This window comes from Simochromis diagramma, unplaced genomic scaffold (assembly GCF_900408965.1).
Source record: "Simochromis diagramma unplaced genomic scaffold, fSimDia1.1 OVJJ01000344.1, whole genome shotgun sequence".
In the NCBI taxonomy this organism is placed as follows: Eukaryota; Metazoa; Chordata; class Actinopteri; order Cichliformes; family Cichlidae; genus Simochromis; species Simochromis diagramma.
In genome coordinates, this window is record NW_024387375.1 from 8,608,310 (window position 1) to 8,631,456 (window position 23,147).

Here is a 23,147-nt window from a genome sequence, read left to right on the forward strand (position 1 = left end):
GTCATCCCAACCCCTTTTCTTGTCCCAAAGATGGCGGATGATTACCTTCACTCTGGTTGTGTAGGGTAAGATGAACCCTAGGGGGTCGTACTGGCTGGCCAGGACCTTGTAGATATTGCGCATCGTGGGGACTGCATATGGAACTTGACGATGCTTGTAGCCTAGGACATCTGTGTGGAATAGCCAGCTCAATTCAAGGGTAGATTCTGGGGTATCTACCTTGTTCTGGGCCAGCCATAGCTCCACACTAGCAGAGCAGCTCTCTTCTGGTAAATGACTGATGACGTCACATTTATTGCTGGCCCACTGTCGTAGGTCAAACCCTGCTGAGGCTAGGATGGCCCGTAACTTGTCGACAAGGTTCCTTGCCTCTTCCACGGTGGGGAAACTCTGAAGGCAGTTGTCCACATAAAAACACCTTTCGACTGAGAGTCTCACGTCATCTGGCTGGCTGGCTGGTATCCATGACATGACGCTGCAGGGCGAATGTGGCACAGCAGGGGCTACACGTGGTTCCGAACGGGAGCACCCGCCACTCGTAGGCTGCTGGAGGGCTCTCGTCGCCGATGTCTCGCCAGACAAATCTGAGCAGGGCACGATCTTCTGGTAAGAGACGAAACTGGTGAAACATGCCTTTAATGTCCCCACTCACTGCAACTGCATGCTCTCGGAAGCGTAATAGAACTCCCAGAAGCGACGCATCTAAGGATGGCTCACCATGTGATGAGGGATGTACCACGCCTCCTGACCTTCTGTCACAGGTGTCCCAGAGCCACACTTAATGATGGAGCCAGCCTTGATAAACTTCTCCATTTCCACCTTGTAGGCCTCAGCTCTTTCTGGGTCTTTGGCCAGCCTTCTCTCCACACCCCGTAGACGTGACATGACGGCGTCTTTAGTAGCCTGCGGTAGAGGCATCCCATTCCGGCGAAGCAGTGGGGGGGCATAGCGGAGTATGCCTTCAACCTCTATTTGGACAGTTCTGGTGTCTAGAATGCGTATGGCCTCTTGGTCTTGCCTTGAACGAGTAACAAGCTTCTCGTTTCGGAATGGAACGATGTCAACCTGCCATAGTTTCTCCACATGTTTCATTAACTCACTGACCTGAGGTGCCACAGTTGTCAGTAAGCATTGCTGCGGTTGGGCAAGCTGGCCGACTATACTTGCTGGCCCTTGTAGCGCCTAGCCTGGTACGAATAGCAGCAGGCCCTCCTGGAGGTCCCAGCCTGACTGGTTCAACGGGGGTAACCAGATGGGGATGGTCACTGCCAATGAGTAGCAAAGGTTTCACATTTATCAAGGTGTGGATCAGAAGGCCAATCAGGTGCTTATACCTTTCTCTGAGTTGCTCCATGGGATAAGTGTGGCCTGCAAGTCCGATGCGTGCAGCAGTGAAGGCCCCAGCAATCTTGAACCTGGTCCTGGGCCTTGAGGGAGAGGAAACAGAGAACGACACTGACTCACCTCTGAGAGTCTGCACGTCCTGCCTAATCGTGTGCAGTGGGACGTCCTCTGCGATCCCTTGCATGCCTAACTTCTCGGCAGCCTCTGGCAGAAGCATTGTCCTCTCTGACCCGTCATCCAGTATGGCGTAAGTGTTGATTGTTCGCTTGCCATAATGAATGCAGGCTTTGACGATCTTTAGAAGGACTCTGCAGCCTTCAGTGGGTCTGTCTAGATACAGGACGTCGGTCGCCGCCTTCGAGTCACAGCTCACCACCGCTGTTGTTGGTGACCCTTTTAGGTGTTCTAACATTGACATCATGCAGTACCTTGCAGGTGCTTCCCTTGGCAGAGGCTGCACGTCTTTCTCAGATTGCACTGGGCCGCCTGGTGTGACCGTGCGCAGCGCCAGCATCTCTTGTTACTCTTTATCCACTCTGTTAGCTGGTCCTTTGTCAACTTGGATACCACTGTGCACTGACTGAGATAGTGCTCTTCTGTGTTTCAGAATGGACAGTATGGCTTGTTCTTACTGGCCACACCACCTGGCCTCACAGCCTGTGGCTTTGTCGTTACCTCCTTTGCACCATGAAGGACTGTGATGGATCTCTTACTCTGGCGCATCTCAGGCCTGGGTCACTGTTTCTCCTTTGTCCCTTTCACTGCTAGCTGCCCTTCAGAGTCTTGGCACCAGGACTCATACTTAAGCCACCCTGCGAGATCTGCCAAGGTATGCATCCTCACACCTTGTTGGAACATGCAGCGGCAGAACTCTGCTCTCTGCTCGGGGGGTAGTTTACTAAGCAGACGAAGCAACATGTGAACCACAGTGTAGTTCCACTTCTCCTTCTGGGCCTAGTGTCCTTAACATCCCCACTAGTGACTGTATCTGGAGGGCAAATCTCTCAAATGCCGAGACGTCTCCACGCCTGATGTCAGGTTGTCATTGTCAATTTATCATTGAAGGCCTCCATAGTATCAGTGAAGGGTGTGGTAGAGTTGAGGTAAGCATCGGCTATTAATCTGGCCTCCTCTAGGTGCAGGTGATCAACCAACACTTGATACTTGAACAGCTTAGTCGCGTCCTTAAATGAACTTATATAAACTTATAAACACCAATGAAACTATTCTATGAACTTTGGGGCCTTTTATACACCCTGAATTAGATATGTGGAAGAAAATGGATGGATGATTAGTATGAAAATCTTCCTGTAGATAATGTGCATCGATATGAACAATATATATCTGACAGCTTGTTTGTTTTCCTCTAGGTCTCTGTATTTCTATTTGTGTGCTTTTCTGACCGCAGGGCTGTATGTTGACAATGTGTCTGCCAGCACACATTTTGTGTCTTTCAGTGTGTACACTGCTGGGTTCCAGCTGTCTGAGTGGATAAGGCTCAATGAAAGGACAAATGCTACAGTGATTGTAACACACATGCACACACAGAAAGGCCGTGGGTACTTTACCATAATAGATAGTGTCTGTGAGCACTGATTTAAAAAAAAAAAAAAAAAAAAAAAAAAAAAGGGTTGACAAGACCACAGGTTAGCTTTAATGAGATCTGCAACGTGGAACAAGACATAATATCATGCAACATATCGTTATTAAAGAGGAATCTGTTTAACTGTAGTAGAAGGATGCATGGTTATTAAATTCAGACCCAGCAGCGCGTCTTGGTTCACTCAGTATACTTTTAATTTCATCTTGTCACATAATATAACACATCAAACGTGGGCACAGCCTGTTCAATAAACACAAGACAACAATCATTTGTGCACTGTGGTACTTAATGTCCTGATTTATACTCACTGTTATAATGCACCTTGGCTTTTCCTTAATTAATAGGAAACAGAAATACTGACTTTTATTTATTTATTATTTATTGTAGAAGTATGAACCCAAAATTCTCCTACTCAGAGTAAAACAACAGCCACCTGCGGATCCCAAGCAGCTCAGGAAAAAGCCTCGGAGCAGGAAGTCAAAGGATACGAAATGAAAACTTACAAAGTGCTTCCATTCGCATGACACAGACCTATAAAGGCTGACTGGTTAAAAGTCTCACAGGTGTTCACCTATTCTGTTCATCACAGGATATTTTCTGACACAGAGGAGAACATACTCACTTAACTCTCTGTAACACATAGAAAAAACAGTCGATTAACTAATTAAACTCCTTTAACATTCAGCTCCAATTAGTCTGAAACTCTGATTCACTTATTTTTTTCTTCCAAACTGAGGCATAAGTCTTAGTCCTCAATAGATATACTTGCAGTAAAAACAACAAAATACAATACACAGTAAGGTTTCAAAAGTCAAAGCAAATGTGGCTACAAATGTAGCAAATGGGGGAAAATGTGCAGCAGATGACTTGGACCCTGTAAACATATAGTGAGCTTGTTAATATAACTGAGAAATTCCTGCAACAGCTGACGTTACAGAGGACCTAAATCTGTCTGTAGAAAAATATAGAGACACTCATAATTTGTCGATTTTTTTTTAGTGTCACTTTTGAACATAACAACTGCTTGCAATCTTGTGGTCTGTCATTTTTCTATCCTAATGGTTTGTGCCCCGAGTTAGCAGTGTGAAAACAATGCACGCACACGTGCGCGCACACGCACACACATCGACTCACTGCTTCACAATCCCAGCACTTTTCAAAGTTTGGTTATCATAACACTTTCAAGTGAGTGCCACACATCCAGAGAACAATTTGGCCCCTCACATCCCAAATCTGAAAAAAAAAACATTAGAAGCATTAAAGTCAGACGTCACTCGTGCCCTGTGGTGTTTTTTTTTTTTTTTTAGTTTTAGCAGTGCTATGAGTTCACATACATACACAACAATGCACATGTACACACATATAGCGTTACACCATTCCACTCATCTACATGCGCATCAAGCATCATGTATAATACAACAACGCATGAACAATGGGAGGCAAGACGAGTCAAAGGAGCCAGCAGAAAAGTCAGCTCTGTTGAGGACTAAAGTGTATCTGAATGTAAAAGTTAAACTTTCTCCCTTTTTGGTTTACTAAAATGGAATAGCTGAATGTGATTACACAGAAACTCCACAGGGTACCTTTAATCTCCATAAAGCTTCCTCATCGTGTGTAGGATCTCTGCCAGCTGTAAATAGCATGGATATTATGAGAACAAGCTGGCACTCTTTTACATGTACTGACGCTGCGGTGGCGAAAAAATCTTCCTCCTGCAGCTCCTCCCAGGCCCCTCCTCCTTGAAGCAAGCTGCTTCGCTCTCTCCTCTGCATTGAAGAAGTCCGTGGTGGCCCTAAAGAATTCCAGTGAAGCTCTGTGGCTCCAGTTGATCCCGTGACTCTCCATCCCTCTGTTTGATGCAGCCACGGAGCCCACTGCACCCACAGCACCAGCATCATTCCCTTCAGATTGGGTGGAGAAACCGCAGTGACCTCCACGGTCAGTTAGGAGGAGAAAAAAATGTGGATTTGTTTCAAAAAGTTCCAAGGGGACTGTGGACTGGGCGTCTCCACGGATAGGGTCATCCTTAGCACACACGCTCAAAACAGGAATGGCCACTTCATCCACATCTCTTAAGGGTTCATTGTGTTCCCAGTAAGCATCCCAGCTAATTGATGTATTGCTGCTACAGCCATTTCCTGTTGGTGCTGCAGGTGTAGAGTCAGGATATCCAGGCTGACAAAACAGTGCTTCCTCCAGGCCACGCAAAGAATGGCTGGAGAACAGAGTGTCTGTCTGCAGGGTCTCAGCCAGCACGGTCCTGTATCTATCAATACACACACACACACACACACACACACACACACACACACACACACACACACACACACACACACACACACACACACACACACACACACACACACACACACACACAGGGATGGTTACAAAGACAAATGAAAAAACAGTAAATCAATTCTGAAGAGCTGCATGGGTCCCATACTCCTCATTGGCCTTGATTTGAGAAACTTTGCCATGGTCACGATGTCTCTCAGAATCAATGACTCAACACTGAGCGAGCTATTTGTTGCTACAGTGACATGACTGTTTCCCAAATTGTATGTGCCTCTCCAATTGAAGGTTTGTGAGTACTTATTTGTCTGTTTGTCACACAAGTCTCCTTTTCCCTTTCGGCCCACAAAAACATTGCGATTTTCCGTCTTAAAGGACATAATTTTAAGGTGTATTTCGAACGGGAGCCTTATTGAGCTCCTTTTTTTCTTCCCTTTGCAAGCTACCAAATATCATTAAAAGAAAACTTAAATTTTCATACAGCTGTATTTATAGAATTCTTTTATTTTGGTGTTGTGCTTTGTGTATGCCACATGATCACATGGCCTCATGACTTTGAGTGTACAATGCATATTTTACTCATTAGTATAGCTCAAATTTGTACATCCTGTGTCACAAACACAAACATAGCACAAGCTCATGCTATGTTAATTTCAGCCACAGCATGCAAGCAACTCAAATGAATTACCTTGTGACACACTGCCCTTATCCTTACATGGCTGCACTTTGACAATTTAAGCTGAATAAAACTGTTCCAGCACTGAATTCCTGAAATGTTACCGTGTTATTTGGACAAATACACACTTTGTCTCGTCTCCTGTCGTTCTGGGGATGCAGCAATAAACCCCAAGAATAAGTCAGAATGGACAAGACAAATTAGCAGTCAAATGATTAGACGAGCTTCTTACATTATGTTATGGAGGATTTTACTTATTTAATCATCTGCCTTTTTTTGACTCGCTGTTGCGATATGGATATGCATAAATCATCATACAATACAAAATGTAGCCAAAGCTATAAAAATAAAACCCAAGTGGTAATATTGTGGAGTTAAGGCCACTGTTTTACTATCAGTCTGTCAATACACAGTTTTTTTTCAGTCATGTGACGGACTCACTGCTCTCGTGATCACAACATTACTCCATCTTTATGGCTCATAGTGGACAGTACTGCAGGCCAAAAGTGTTGCTTTTTTCACCAGTCTTGAGCCAAGACTACTTGGATCTCTTGTGATCCATATTCTGACCCGGCAGCTTTATTTAAGTCCCTGAAAGTGACAATATCTCTCCTAGACCTGCAGTTCGGTGCCAGGATGAAAGATGTCATCCTGGCGTAAAGTATAGACAGGTACAAGTATTTTGATCTGAATGGGTAAATAATGTCACCGTCTGGGAGGTGAAGAACTAGAAATTGTTCATCATTAAAGCAAAGGTAAGTAATACATAGCAAGCTTAAACAAAGCTACATGTAAATCTTACAATTTTTCAACTTGAACATTTACAGTGTAGGGCCAGAAAAGTTCTGGTAGTATTAATTTTTCACATTAATGTCATGTCATGACAGTAAAGCTGACTGATTATTTTCCAGTGTCAGGTAGGAAACATTCCTATGAGCTGCCACTAACAGCATGTGTCGCTGGCCCTTCTGGCAGCTGTAAATAAACATTGATGTATGCATCTGATAGCACAGCAACTATCTGATATTTCGGCTAAATTCAATTTGAAGACATTCAAATAATGGCTGGAGTGCAAAGGACTACTTTTGCCCATGAGGTGGGCATGTCCCAGTAGTTTTGACATCATGTAAAAACTATGGATAACGGGTTCTTATCCCCCCCCCCCCTCTCTGTACCTGCTGAGACATATTTTCTGGTACAGCACCAACGCCCCCTGCAGGGGCCAGCACAGCCCACTCTCAAACCAGCTCTGGCAGCGGAACACAGGAGACAGGCAGACAGCCGCCGTCACGTAGCTTGAAGATCCACACTCCCCCAGGTAGGACAGCAGAAGGCCCGACCCTGAGCTCTCGCTCACTGCATACAGTCTACCCGCAGGCTGCCGGTAGCGAATGTAGCGCACAGCCTCTCGTAGATCTGCAGGATCACCAAACTGCTGCAGTTTCACGGTTGTAAGTGGGCAGCTGTTGTGGTTGCGGCGATTGAATACCACTGGAAGGTAGCCATGGGACAGTGCCATTTCACACAACTGTTGAAAGAAACAAAGCAGATATATATATATATATATATATATGAATAAAAAAACTTTTTTAGAACACAGCATCTTCACAGTTGTAACACACAAACATGAATAATATTACTTTTATTGTATGGAAAAAAAAAACTATTACTGTAGGAAATCAGAACATGGTAAAACTAAGAAAGCTTTGCTTATTAAGTGTCCATTAATTAAGTGTCTAACTTTGCTTAAAGTGCACACGACTGTCTTACAGCATAGGTTTAACTATCAGCTCCCAACAGCACACATCAATGCTCAGATACACTCAAGAAAACCAACAGCTACAGACTATACAGGCTTAAGTTAGCATATTAAATATAAAGTAAATGACAGTACAATTAGAAAAAGACTGCGGAAGAATGGGTTATGCATCTGTAGGTTCTCCGTCATCCAGGACATGGTAGTCTTAAGACTTTGAAAAGAAGGTAACTGGACTTCTCCAAGGTTATTTTAAAGAGTTTTCACCTCTCATCTAAAAGGCTTCTCCAGTTTTAAAACAAGAACTACAGCACCATGTTTGGAGAAAAGCAACCACAGCCTATCAGCACACACACCTCATACCAACTGTCAAGCATAGTGGTGGAGGTGTGATGATATGGGCTTGTTTTGAAGCCACAGGACCTGGGCACCTTGAACTCACAGAGTCAACCATGAACTCCTCTCATCTGAAGTTGTATTCTAGATTCAGATGTGAGGACATCTGTGTAACAGCTAAAACTTGGCCCAAACTGGGTCATGAAGCTGTGGCGGGAGCTTAAACATGGAATTATATTTGTGGTAAAATATAATTATGAGCAAAGTATTTCACCTCACAAGCACAATGCTGCTTATGCAATCCTATAAGGATCTGGGAGTTCAACTGGATCACGAGCTGGAGTGCTCAGCTAACACTGACTTCTACGAAGGCTCAGATCATTCAATGTATGCAGCAGGCTGCTCTACATGTTTTATCAGTCTGTTGTTGTGAGCACCATCTTCTTTGCTGTGGCGTGCAGGCATCGAAGCAAAGGACGCAAACAGACTGAACAAACTCATCGGCCGAGTCTGTTCTTGGCATGAAGCTCGCCACCATGGAGGAGGTGATCAGTGACAGAATGCTGACAAGACTGCGGGCAATCATGGACAATGACTCCCACACTTGGGACAAGCTGAAGAACAGTTTCAGCAACAGCTTCCTTGAACTATCTGAAAGAACATTAAAGGAGGTCATTCCTTTCTGCTGCTATCACACTCTTCAATTCATCGACTTGGGTCAGGTCCACACGTGTGGAACAGAATTAATCACACCTCAATGCATCCTGTCACTTTTGTACACCACAAGATATATTTGCACGCGCACTTGTCTTTTTATATTTATACCTATATCTCTATATTTATCTATTCATCTTAATATTTATCTATCATTATCTCTGTTTCTACCCTCATTTTATATAAGTGCTTGATGTTTGTTGTATATTTGCTGCTATGACAACCCAATTTCCCTCTGGGATTAATAAAGTCTCTCTGATTCTGAATTAAATTCCTCACATGTAAATTCAATAACCTACACAGGTAGAACTCAGCAACCAACTACACAAAGAATCCATTACAAGAGTATCCACTTGACAAGTGCTACAGCAGATTCACGCTCTTGCAGGCAGTGCTCGCTCTAATCAGACTTCTCATAGTGATTTCAAACGAGTAATTCCACAACCTTTGTGACTGAGACATTCAGATTATACCCTCAAACGAAATGACACCATGACAGCAACATAAGTGCTCTTTAATACCATATCTGTTCACAATTTAACAAATGAACTTTGCTGAATTAACTGCCAATAGTTATTTTTTTGCGGTGTAATGACGGAAATACTGACATCAATGGATGGACTTTAATGCTTCCGTTGGGCTCTGCCCTCCAAACTGTCAAAATTCAGACTGATCAGAGCAAGCAGAATTCAGCTTTGAGAGCACAGTTGCTTGTGAGAGCAATAACACTTTATTTATTTATTTATTTATTTTTATACCATGATTGCATCAGTTTGCACAGGTATTTGCCCATCTAGGGCCCACAAAGAGGTTTTCAACCAAAGCAAATGTGCCTCTGTGCAGTCCTCCAAAATCCCAAATGCATTCTGCTCAATATGACGGCGATGCTGTCCACCATTATAAGCTTTATGAACAGGGAAGGCTGTGACAGTGGAGTTGACTAGGAATGGAAGAAGCATGAAGAAAACCTAATCAAGGCTTTTAAAAAAAGAAAAACACCATAAGAAACACAGACAGTGGCTGCAGTGGACACTTAATTGTTTTTAACACAGCATTTAATTTCAGCTTTTTGAATGTAGAGATGGGAATAAACTCAATAAACTCAGTAGCTCACTTCCTTTCAATTACTGCTCTTCTTGGCAGTTGGATCCGCTTATCAGTTCCAATTGCACTTGTGCAACAATCAGCTGATTTTAGTTTGTGGACGATGAAAATAGTGACAGTCTACAGAGTGGATATGGACATTACTTTTATTTTTATTGAAAAAAAATGTTGCAGATTTTGCGACAATGTTGCCGATGCAAAGCGCAAACATCTGCATTTGCAAGCACCTGCACAGACAGCATGCTAACGCTAAGCTAGCTAAGAACCCAGAGTGATGTTAAAGCTGAGTGAAATTGGTGTGTGGAACTTTACCCTATAGGTTGATATTGTTAACTGGTGTTTGGTTGTTGTAACCGGGTATTGTTAACTATGAGGCAGCGTTTTTCAGGTCATTTTACGGAGAAAACATATTGTACTATAAAGAAAAGTGTTCTGTGTAAGATTACATTATTTTCTTTGATTAACATTGGACATAATATAGAGGGAAAATACCTGCAACACACACTAAGATTTGACCACATAACGTAATTTATTCTAGACAAATGTCATGTTTTTGATAGACTCTCAAAGCTGAGCCAATGAGAATTGATAAGGAATCAAATCGAAACGCGATTTAAAAATGGAACAAGAATTGCTAAATTTGATCAATTCCCATCCCTATTTGTATGTTAGAACTTCTCTCTTCTCTGCAGCTTGCTGACAGACCAACAACATCACCAGCAGGAGCCCACAGATGGACTGTATGACATATTTATGACATTGTCCCTGTCTGACAACAGATGCTCTTTGCAGGTAGATGGACTGTCTGAGCATGCAAAAGGACTGCAAACAGGCAGACATGCAAACATAATTTCCCCATTAACCTGCTGCAATGCTCACCAAACAGACACTCTCACGTACATGATGAGTTTTTTTTGGCTGCTGAGATCTACACATGCAGGTTGTTGAATTTATGTGCAAGGAATTTAATTGTGCATACTGCATTAAATAGCTGCCCCTGTGCAATAATATTACTTGCTCATGATTATATTTTTACACGCCAATTTTTACACAAACATAATTTGAGTTATTGCTGCTACAGGTTGGTCTACAACTTACTGAATCATGGGTTATTCTTAGTTCTCTAACTTTCCTTTTCACATGACAAACAGACAACATCAAAAAAATAGTGAACCTCTTCGTCTTCATTTATTACCCTGAAAAAAAAAAATGACTGTGATTTAACTCTGGGAAGGTTTTGATTCAGAGCAGATCACAAATGACGAGTGATTTTCTAAATTACTGTGAAAAGCTCTCCATGCAGAGAGGGACTGAAAATGAGAAACTGCTGCAGTCTAGTCTCTAAATATTACCATTAGACCAAATGACCCATTATGTTGTCTGGAAGCACAGGGAGAAGATTTGTCTTCCCTCTAAATCTGCAGTGCTTCTAATCCTTTATCTCAGCACAAGAGAAGGAGAGTGCACACACACACAGAGGCTTGTGACTCGGGACGACGGTGAGATTATTGTACATTTTGTGCAAATAAATGGCTGGATTTTAAATGACCTTTCACTTTAAATCTGCAGGAATCCCAACGGGCTGCGGGAAGAGCATTAAATATTTACCAGCTGAGAAAGACTGCAGTAGCAGTTTTGCCACTTCTTCGTTGTCTATATGAAAAGAGGATTTACTGTGCCAGACACATTACTAGGTCAGTGCTGCGCTGAGTTCTTATACCAGAACATCACTCATTTGCTCATTCATTAGACTCTTCCTCAAATCATCAGGATTTGAGAGGAGCACACAGGAGAAAGGACTATTCACATATGAATATAAATCACTTCTGGGTTCAGTTAAATTCCTGGTGATGCAGAGAAACGCAGAGCGATCTTATGGTTTCAGCAGCATATTAGAGCTGTGACAAACAATGAGCGCTCCAGCTGTGATTAAATTAGGAGAACTGCCCGCCTACTAAGGTATTTTTCCAGTCGCACAGTGTAAACAAACATCAGACGGTGCAGTTTAGCCACAATAATGATAAAAAAAGCTTTATCATTAAACCTCAATAGGACTTGACGTTTTTAGCCTCAGCATTACCATTTGGTACTTGATCACGAAAGATTCTGTGATTTTAAAGTCGCTGCAAAGCACGTGTCAGATCAAATGTACATGTTCTAGTTTGTGGGGATATATTATACTAACACTATGCAGTTGGTTTTGTTAGAGATTTAAGTTTAATTGTACTGCAACAGCCACTCCAGCACTTTTTGGCTGGTGCTGATAAACTGTCAGCTCCGTGACAAATTCCTCCACCCAGGGCTGCACACACTGCGCAACACCCCTTGTCCTCACACAGCGACAAAGACATTAATACCAGAAGGCTTCTAAAGGTCAGCGGTGCTCACATTCAATTAGGAATGCTACTTGATCAAAAGCCCTTCAGAGGCAACAACAATGTGTCCGCTGGTTAACAGTTTGCTAAAATACTATTCATGTTAATTTGGGTTGAACCCAGGACTGTATAGGCGTTGGCTGAATAGCGGTGGTGTTCACCTTGAGGTGTCGGTCAGAACACACAGGATGCACAGATAAAGGTTATACCGTCTTTACTGTGATTCCTCAGCTTAACAGCACAGTACAGCAACACAGTAATGCAACCGCAGGCTTACAGAGTGGTGAGGGGTGTGGGTGCGTGTGGTCTGTGAACAGAACATATACAGAATACTGAATGTAATAAACATCTAAGTCATGAATTATGATGCATTAGCGTTCTTCGAATCTAACCAGAACTACAAATGGGAATTCCTATATGAACATCTACATGCACGAGTTTCATACACTACTCCCAAACCCTTACAGTACATGACATTGATTGCCAATACACCCAACAACAATATATCACAAACACCAAATCGTTTAGCTTACAGCTAGCAGGTATGTAGCATAACAGGTAGCATTAGTAGCATGAACTAGCCACATAGCGAACAGGTCGATACACATTGCACTTCTACATCCACTAAATGTCTAATTGGCATAAAAGACTAAAACTGTCCTTTTCAGGCATGGCTCCACATCTACTCACAGTTCTTTAGCGACGCACATAACTCACACCGTGTGTAGACATCCCCTGCAGAGTCAGTCTGCCAGGCGGCTCTTGCTATGTGCTAGCTCCAACTCTGATCACTGGAACATGTGCTCAATAGTGCAACTGTGCTCTCTCGCCACAAGGGCCCCCCCCACACAGCTGACAGCCTTTCCAACATAGCCGCCCCCCAATTTGCGGTGCAGAGTTTTTGTCACCCCATGGAAAGGCTGTTTATACAGACGAGGGCTCCCCCACCTGGTCATCCTCATCCGAGACGTGCATCCACATCTTGAATAAGTAGTCTGGTATACACATGGGTGGGATCCAGGACCACAGGGTGTACAACAGACAGATCAAGGCTCTCTGCTCGCCGCAGCCTGCCACCAACCCGGATCAGTCTATGATTGGCATCATACTGCGGTGCTAGGCATAGCAGCCGACTGTTAGCCGGTATAGGTTTGCCTGCTTGTAGTAGGTGGTAGTCCTCTGGGAAACAGTCCATCTGAATCTGTCTCAAGATCTGTTGCTCTGCCTCGGTGTAGGCCCCTGCAGTAGATGAGTTACTCCCAGCTGGGTCACCCTACATTGCTGCATTTTGAATCTCCTTAGCTGTGGCTTCTACTAATTCTGCCCATGTGTTGAACTGCTGGGCCTCTGGGGTTTGATTACCCGGGGTCGTGTTAGCCATATGACATATGGCAGAGCGTTTTAGCTCGATGCCATCCTCTGGGTCTGATGCACCCAACGATGGGCAGGAGGGCCACTGGTCAGGAGGTAGGAGGAGGAAATCTGGTCCTTGAGTCCACCTATTTGGGCTGGCCAGTTCAGTGAGACTTTTGCCCCTTGTGATGTCATCAGCTGGGTTTCTTGTAGAATCCACATATCGCCAGTCTTTGGGGTTAGTAAGCTCTTGAATTTCTGTAATCCTGGTGCCAACAAACACCTTGAAATGGCAGGATGTGGAATGCAACCAGTTGAGGACAGTGGTTGAATCAGACCACAGCGTACATGTGGTCACCTTGAACGTTAGTTCTGTCTGAAGTAGCTTTGCGAGCTGGGCTCCAGTGAGTGCAGCGCAGAGTTCGAGTCTGGGAATAGATATCTGCTTCCTTGGAGCAACCCGTGATCTGGCCATGAGGAATGACAGCTGCGCATTACCATAATGATCTTCTGATCTCAGGTAAGCCACAGAGCCATAGGCTCGCTCTGATGCATCGCAAAAGATATGTACCTCTCTTGCAATGTCAGATAGATCCATGTGCGGCAGTGTGTAACATCGTGGCAATGTTAACTCTGATAAATGCACCAACTCCCCCTTCCATGTCTTCCACTGGTGCAGCAAATCATGAGGTAACTGGGGGTCATCCCAATCTCGATGCTTGTCCCAGAGTTGCTGTACAATAATCTTGGCCCTGGTGGTGAAGGGAATGATGAACCCAAGTGGGTCGTACTGACTAGCCAGGGTTCGATATATGTTCCTCATAGTGGGCTCTCCATAGTCAATGGGTCGGTGCTTGAGGCTGAGGGTGTCCGTCTCACAGTTCCAGTTCAGTCCCAGGGTTGATTCATGTGCTTCTTGTCGGTCCTGTGACAGCCAGAGTTCCAGTTTGTCTGACCGTGCCTCGGATGGCAGATGACTAATCACTTCTGGCCTATTACTAGCCCACTGCCGAGTTTCAAAGCCCCCGGAAGCCAGAAGCTGCCGTAGTTTCTTGACCAACTGCTGGGCTTCTTCAATCGATGAAACACTCTGTAGACAGTTGTCCACATAGAAGCACCGTTCGATGGAGAACCTCACCTCCTCTCCTGGTTCACTATGCAGGAGGACATGCCGCTGTAGCGCAAAGGAGGCACAGCAGGGACTACATGTTGTCCCAAAGGGAAGGACTTGCCATTCATAGCTGTGAGGGGGCTCATCCCGATTCATATTGCGCCAAAGAAACCTCAGGAGCGGTTTGTCTTCCGGGAGTAGGCACACCTGGTGAAACATCCCTTTTATGTCACCACTGATGGCAATGCTGTGTTCTCTGAAGCGCAGGAGCACTCCAACCAGAGAAGGGCTCAGGACAGGGCCAGGCAATAGGGACTCGTTCAGGTTAAGTCCCTTGTGTCGAAAAGAGCAATTAAAGACCACTCTATTCTTGCCATTGTGCTGGACCATGTGATGAGGTATGTACCAACTCTCTTGGCTCTGAGAGGCAACCTCCGGTTGCAGTTTGGCTACAAACCCAGAGGTCACCAACCTTTCAATCTCGTCCATATATGCAGCAGCCCTAACCGGGTCTTTGCTCAGACGTCTCTCCATACTCCTCAGGCTGGGCAGTGTCGCCTCTTGGGTGGCCTGAAAAAGTGGTGCATCCTTCCTCCTCAATAAGGGTGTGGCATACCGGAGCACTCCCTTAACATCCATGCGCCTTGTTCTGGCCTCCAATATCTGAAGGGCTTCATGATCCTCCTTCGACCTTGTCACCTCCTTTTCACTCTTATATGGTAGAACATCCACTTGCCACAGCTTCTCCACATTCCTCTGGAGTTCAACAGATAGGGGGCTGCAGGAGGTATACAGACACTGTTGAGACTCTAACTGTGACTCAAGCGACTTTGCAGGCCCTTGCAGAGTCCATCCTAGTCGGGTTCGCATCGCAGCTGGCCCTCCTAGTGATCCAAAGCGCACAGGCTCTATAGGGTTTATGAGATGTGGGTGATCAGCCCCAATTAGCAACAGGGGTGAAACTCTGCTGAAGGTTTGTAGGGGCAAGTCCGTCAGATGTCGGTACCTTCTCTTGAGCATGGTAACTGGATATGAATGCTCAGCTAAGCCAAGCGGCTGGGCAGTGAAGGCATTAGCTATGTGGAAGGATTTCTGGGGCTGCATGATAGGGGACAGTGTGAATGAAACGCAGGCCCCATGTAACGTTTGGATATCCTGACGGATAGTTCACCAGGCAAGTACCTTCCTTCACACTCTTGGCGTTGACCTCATGCAGGATCTGAAGGTGTTTGCCTTGACATAGGCTGCAAGCTTTCTTCAGATTGCACTGTGCTGCTTGATGTGATCTGCCACATCGCCAACAACGCTGGTTTGTCTTAATCCAGTCTATGATTTGAGCCTTATCAAACGACTGGAATATGGGGCACTGACTCAGATAATGGTCCTCCCTATCACAGTAGGGGCAGTAAGCTTTCAGCGGGCCTTTCTTCTTGCTATGGACAGCTGGTTTGCTGCTCACCGACTCAACAGGCTGCTTCGTCGGCAGATTCTCTGAGCCATGCAGGATAGTGGCCATGCGCTTTACTGACTTCGCCTCTCTCAGGCGCTCTGGTTTCTGGATGACCCTCTCCTTCTGCCCTGTAGCCCCAAGCTGGGTACTGCTATCTTGGCACCATGTTTCCAGCTGTAACCAGTCTGAAAAGTCTGTTAGGTTGTATACTACCCCTGGATGGCGACACATGTGTCTCCGGAACTCAGACCTCATTTCAGCTGGCAGCTTACTGAGGAGCCATGCCACGTGAGAGCCACATTTCAGTTCCACTTCGCCATCCGGACCAAGGGTCTTCAGCATACCAACGAGAGCCCGAATCTGCAGTGCGAATCTTTCAAAAGCCTCCACATCCCCGCGACGAATGTCCGGTGCATCCATAACACCGGCAATCTTCCTGAGGGCTAACTGGTGGGGCTGACCAAACTTCTCCGATAGGGCTGCCATGGTGTCAGTATAGGGGGATGGAGAATTGAGATATGCATCAGCTATGAGACGGGCTTCATCTAGTTTCAAATGATCCATCAGTATCTGAAACTTGAAAAGCTCTGTCCCATCTGGTGGCAGCAGATTGTCAAGTGCGATCTTTAACCGGGCAAACTCGCTTGGGTCCCTCTTAATGAGATCAGGAATACTTGGAGTTGGACCCCTGTATGTTTTCTCTTGTGCCATTACATGTGGTGGCTGGTAGGGTGGGGATGGATGAGGTTTATATTGCGATGATGTTGTGATAGGTCTTGATACCTCGGCGACGGGCTGCTGGCTCCAGATGTTGGTGGGGGCTTGACTCTGGAAAGGGGCCCCCCCCACACAGCTGACAGCCTTTCCAACAATTCAGCAGTCACATGTACAGAACGTCAACACAAATTTTTGCTGCAACATATTACCATGTTGCCGTTTATGCCGCCAATCATTTTCGGCTATTAGTTTTAGACGTTTAAATCAAAAATAGAAATCTACAATTTAAAAAAATGTTGTTGCACTTGTTATGTATTAATCCCGATTTTTGGTGTCCTGGTTTATTTAAATGGTTGGCAGTTTTATGACCAACTATTTGTATGAACTCTAATCAAAGGAAAGGCTGTTTCATATGAATTGTTTGGAGTAAAACACACAAACAGTAGAGAAACAAAAGCCTGTGTTGCTGGAAGAAATGAAGTTTATGATGCAATTGCGTTGCTTTACAAAAACCAATACAAGCAAGGCGTGGAACCGATTTGTGGATGTAACGTTACATTAAATCGAGAACTTTGTGAATGGTTCTCAGAAAGTTTTAATTTCCCATTCAAATCCACCCTTTCCAATTTGTTATGTTCTGTACAGTATATAAAATTTAAGTATAAAATAAAGCATTCTGCATTGCTCACCTACACATTCACGGGTTACTTCATTAGGCACCAGTGCTTTACAGCCACCTGGCACCAGCTCAGTGCATTTAAGCACGTAGACATGATCAAAACGACCTGCTGAACTTGAAACTGAGCAGCAGAATGGGGAAGAAAGGTGGCTTAAGTGTCTTGAATGTGGCATGGCTGTTGCTGCCGGAGGCGCTGATCTGAGAAAGTAGATCAGCAGTTTGTGAACTGCTGATCTACTGGGATTTTCCCCACACAGCCATCTCTAGGATCTACAGAGAATGGACTGAAAAAGAGCAAATATGCAGAGAGCAGCAGTTCTCTGGGTGAAAATGACTTAGTGATGCCAGAAGTCAGGGGAAATTGCTTGAACCTGATATGAAGGCAACACTAACTCAAAATACCACTTGTTACAACCGAGGTATGCAGGAGACCATCTCTGGACAAACAACTTGTTGAAACTTGAAGCAGATGGGCTATGGTAGCAGAAAAACAACATGCATGGATTCATCTTCCCTTGTATCAGCGGTTCAGGCTGCTGCTAGTGCAACAATGTGGCAACAGCTGGTATTACCAAGGCGCACTTACTGAAGAAGCCATTGAGGTTATGTGTGCATCTTTATACATATCTTAACATATGCACATCTTACACCTTTAAAAGATGGAAATCAGATTTTTGCAAGGACAACTCAGGTTGAGCAGTTTGGAGACAAACTTTGGGAGTCACGGCTGAGATGGTTTGGACTCTCTCACTGCTCTGACACTATAAATTATAAAAACTGAAGGGGGAGATGGAAAACAGATCCATGATCTGTTTTTGTTTCTTGTGAAAAAGACAGTAAAGTATTTGATGAACAGTATGCTCAGGATTTTGGCACATTTATGCAGAGCTTGTCATATTTTTTTTATACTGCTGGTTATCTTTTTGATAAACATACTCTTTTTCCAGAATCGGGAATGTTGAGGTTTTATTGCATCCCTCACTGACAGAACCATGAGTGCTGATATTAAAAATTTCCCCACTTTTACTGAGCAAGTGTTACGCAGCTATTCCATCCAAGAAGTTCGTAACCTGAAAGCTGCTTTTTTAACAGTAACATAAAGAAATGGTTAAAAAAATGTAAGTGATAAAGTGTAGTTTACATGTAACCAAAACATTATCTAAACCCCCATGTAGTGCATTTCTCCATCACAGTCATGCCAACGCTCAGGAAGTCGCTGCACCAGGCCAAGAAATAAACCACAGTAAACTATTTCTTAATTTTAGTCTTACAGTTTAAGCATGCAAGATGCAACTTGTTAACTGGAAAGGTTTATGAGGACTGGTGGGAGTTAGTTTCCACTGTTTCCAAGGCAAAACAGCCACCAGCAACTACCAGCAGCTGGGTATGAGGTATGTAAGTACATTTAAAACTCTGACCTGAATATAAAGGCAGTGAAAAGTAATAGATATGATAAACAATGTTTAATGCATATGAACCGTACCAGAATGAGAGAGACGAAAGGGGTCTAAGACAAACTGTGAGTAAAAGTATGAATAATTGATGAAGAGGTGGTTCATTCATAAATTCATAAATCCCTGGAATGGGATGCATTAAAGAGGAGGCGACAGGAACCACAAGCCCATAAAAGAATCTACATGTTCCTTGGTTTCAGTCTTGTGTGACAGATATAGATGCATGGTTGTGTTTGAGCTCTTTTTATCTTTGCCTCCCCCTCTCTCTCCCACACACAGAGACATAGTAAGTCTCACCAATAGCAGAAGCAATCTTAATTGGTGCACATCCCTTGTGGTGCCTCAGTTTCCAGCCCTCCCAAGCGTAAATGACCGGGTTCATTGTAAATACTGTATTCTGATGATGGGTGCCAGTTAAAAAAAAAAAAAAAAATGCATGCTGCACCGATCACTTTCTCTTCATCTCTACATCATTCAGAGGCTTTTCCTTGTGGTAAAGCTGTAGGCTGCACTCTCCGTTTTCTTTGCTTCTTCTTATTTCTTCCTTATTGTCACTCTCTATCCTTTCCTTTTTTCTTTTTTTTTTTTTTAAAAGAGTTGCCCTAGTTTAATGTCAGGCACATTTGATTTTCCAGTATTCCTGCAGACTTGTCATTTCTGACACAGGGCTGACAGTAAGCCTGTGAGTGCTTTACACACAAAGCTAACAGTATGAAATGAAGCATGATACCAGGTGGCCAGAACGGTGAATGAACCAACAAGCGTTCATGTGGAGCAGCACTTGCACTTCCCCGGCCTTCACAAGTCAAGCGATGCTTTGTAATCCCTCACTCAATTACCTCAGTGTATTGAAAGAGCAGTTGAAAGACTGGCGCAGCCACTGCATCTGCTCTTTTCACTGCTCTGCTCTGCTCTTTCCTTTCAACTCAGCTTGCCATGGCTTAAGCTCAAATGGCTATTTGGCGTCTTCTCTTTTTAATTAAGATGGCAATTCTCTTTTGATTAGTTTAAAGACACTGTGCAAGGGTGTGCATTAAAAATTACCTTATTTGTTTCTGGTTTTATTTTATTTTTAATCATTTGCCCAGCTATTTAGCTCTTGAAATACTCAAACTGCTACACTTGTATTTTTGATGCAAAAACCCCCCAAATAAGACAGAATGAACTCCCAAGCGACTGCTGTATTTACATCACGTTGGTTTATGCTGGAACACTGATAAGAGGAACAGGGCATCTGTAAAAGTTCACGACACAAGTTGAGATTCATCTGGGGACTTCAGGGTATGGCTTCTGTCTCTAAAGCAGATACAAATGGCTTCCTGTTGTCAATACGCTGTATACAAACTACTAGCCTCCCCTTTGTTCCACAATATACTTCTTTACACTCAGTTAAGTTTTTATTGACATGCCGATAACGCACGAATTACCTTCAGGACATTTCTAGTGATCTTCCCAAAAGAGTTTGGAATGATGAGAAGAACCGGACTGGTGGAGTGACTCGAAGTCCTGCGACGTTTCTGGTAGGATGGCACAGCCCAGTCCAAGGCCACCACTCCGTCATCACTTAGCTGCAGGTTATCTCGCACAAACTGGACCGGGCTTTCGTACGGCCAGCACGCCTCGTAAACACTCTGGAGAAAGGCGCTGGCCCGCCATGTCCAGCCGACACACGGTGAGTAGTTACTGAAAGTCCAGCAGTGCTTCAGCAGGTAGTTTGCCAGCGCGGAAGGTTTACATATTAGCGCCACGGTGCGTGGCTTCTCACCGGTCAAAGCGCCCACGCAGGCCGACTGGGCATCGTCGCTCCCCTCTCGCTCCGAGACGCACCTCTCCGTCTTGCCTTTCGCCACCTGCTGTAAAATTCCAAATCTCTGAAGCAAAGCATCGCGCTGGCTCTCGGTACAAAAATATTTGGAGCCTGGCCAGATTGAGACCACCAGGATCACAAAGCACAGAGCCAAAAGCCATTCCAGCATTGGCACGGTTCGGGATGAGCAAAATGAGCACAACGCGAACACTTTCCACTTTGTATTCTACATTTGCATATTGCAAATTAGTTAACAGAAAGATTAGCCGTCTTGCACCTTGCTGCTTTTGTCTGTTGGTGCTCAACTCCTCAGTTAAAGCTTAGTGCTCCCTCCGGTGCCAAAGCGCACGAGTCCCCGGTCATTACAACCGCGCGGTCCCGATTACGCAGCGTTTCTGTCATTCCAGCTCCCACAACAGAGGCTAGTTAATGCCTTCAGTTGTGATTTTCTAGCTATAAAACACGCAGGGACAGTTCCGTTCACTTATCCACACTGCACTTTCCCGACACCGGGGCTTCCACCCAACAGTCTATAGCGCGAGAAATATCCGTGAGCAACGCGCTGCTGGAAACGCCCCCCACGATGGGTCCCATTAAGACCAACCCCCTTTACGAGAGAACAGGTATGTGTGGTTATCTGTGCTGTTATTTACTCTCCCATGAAAATACTTCCTGTAAACAACGATTTAAAAAAACAAACAAAAAACAAACCCGTACACTTCGTCTCCATCAGCCTCATGGAAAGAACCACACCCTCCCGTAACTGCACTTTGCTCTTCACACACGGTGGAGGCAGACCTGTGTACCGCGTACGACCATTATCAGATGTGACCTTGTACTCGGAAAGTGTGAGAGAGGTAAACATGAATAAAGAGTGATCTGTGAACCTTTGGTGGAGACCCTGTTAAGGCTTCTGTTCATCTTCAGTTTTGCTTGGTGGCTCAGTTTTTGTGATTTTCACTTTTGGGAAAGGCTGAAAAAAGAACAATCGTCATTAGACACACAGACTCTTCTACAGTTTAACTGCGAGGAGATCCAGTTTGTACCCACTCTGCTCTCTGGTGCCCGAACTCAGCATACTACAAAATTCAAATGAATGAAAAGAAATTTAACACTTTAAGGATTTACAAATGTTTCTCTTCTCCGCTGTGTGAAGGGTGGGGCATTTGAACACCATGCATAAAAGATTTTTTTAAATCAGACACGAGGTGAACTCATATTTGTATTTACCATGGAATATCCCATTTGAATCTTTATCAGTAGAATCTAAAGCTATTACTAAAATACTGTTAATTAATTTTGTGAAAAGCTTTAGTGCTGTCATCTGTTTTTGCAGTGAAATATATCTTTAACACTCAGTCTAGAAGCACAACTAAGTGCTTCATCCTGATCTCACAGTGACAGTGTGGAGATGTAATGTGTACAGGCAAGAGGAAACACACCCAAACGGAAACTGGCAAGGCGATAGTGCATTGTGTCTTTGTGGCAGGTTTCAAGCCTGCATCAGTCCACTGGATTAGCCAGAAAGAACAAATAGCCAACACCAAAACATTGAGCAGAGAATAAAGAAAAACAAGAGACCGAAGCACTGTGGTAACACACCTCACAGGCACCAAATATTTGCTTTTCTGCACTTTGTGTGCATCCATGCGTGCAGTGATGCTCTAAAGTTGGGTGATGACCAGCTTCAATTCAGTTCTTTAACTTAATCTCTAGAATGTGTATATGTATTCAGTCCCCTTAAATATTGCATTCAAGTTCTGTTTTCATTTCCCAGAAAACTCTTTTTCCTCCACTGGTTCTGAAAATGATATATTACCCTTCTTGCTGCCAAACGATTACAGCCACGGCTATTCTTGGACAAGCAATCATTTTTGTTTGTTGGTGAAATCGGTTCATTTTGAAAGCTAATCAAGGAAAACTCTGACCTCTGTGCAGTGCATCAGACTATCGAAGTCTCTAATAAGCACGGGTTTGCAAGTGTCAGATCAGGTGTTCTCTTTAAACCAGTAACAAATCTCATTATGCATTACTTTCTGTATATATGTGAACCCAATATTTGTAAGAGATGTTTCGGCAACCCGATATTTCTAAACTTGCTTTACTAAAGTAAAATGTGAGGCTCATTCACAATGATCACAGTTAAATAAACCATCTTACTGATGTAATTTGTAATGGATAGAAAGGGTCAGGACTTCATGTGTTTTGGATTTTAGATTGACTTTTGTACAGAGGCCATTTTTCAAAGCGGTATTAATTTGAAAAACTCTTGAGGTCCAGATGTTGCAATCCAGATCCAGTCTTTGTTCAGTCAATACACTGACTCAAACAGTCCCAAGAGACAAACTGGCGTGGACCACAAAAATACATTTTGCA

General features: G+C 44.1%; 1 protein-coding gene across 1 annotated transcript; it reads right to left on the reverse strand.

Moving 5' to 3' along the window:
* Positions 1-3,119: 3,119 nt before the first annotated feature.
* On the reverse strand, positions 3,120-21,675 carry abhd15a (abhydrolase domain containing 15a). Its single transcript, XM_040009139.1, has 4 exons — positions 20,392-21,675; positions 7,091-7,443; positions 4,531-5,213; positions 3,120-4,180 (listed from the first exon to the last, which is right to left on the reverse strand). The coding sequence occupies exons 1-3, from the start codon at positions 20,938-20,940 to the stop codon at positions 4,553-4,555; spliced, it is 1,563 nt and encodes a 520-aa protein (XP_039865073.1). The 5' UTR covers positions 20,941-21,675; the 3' UTR covers positions 3,120-4,180; positions 4,531-4,552.
* Between the last annotated feature and the right edge of the window lie 1,472 nt (positions 21,676-23,147).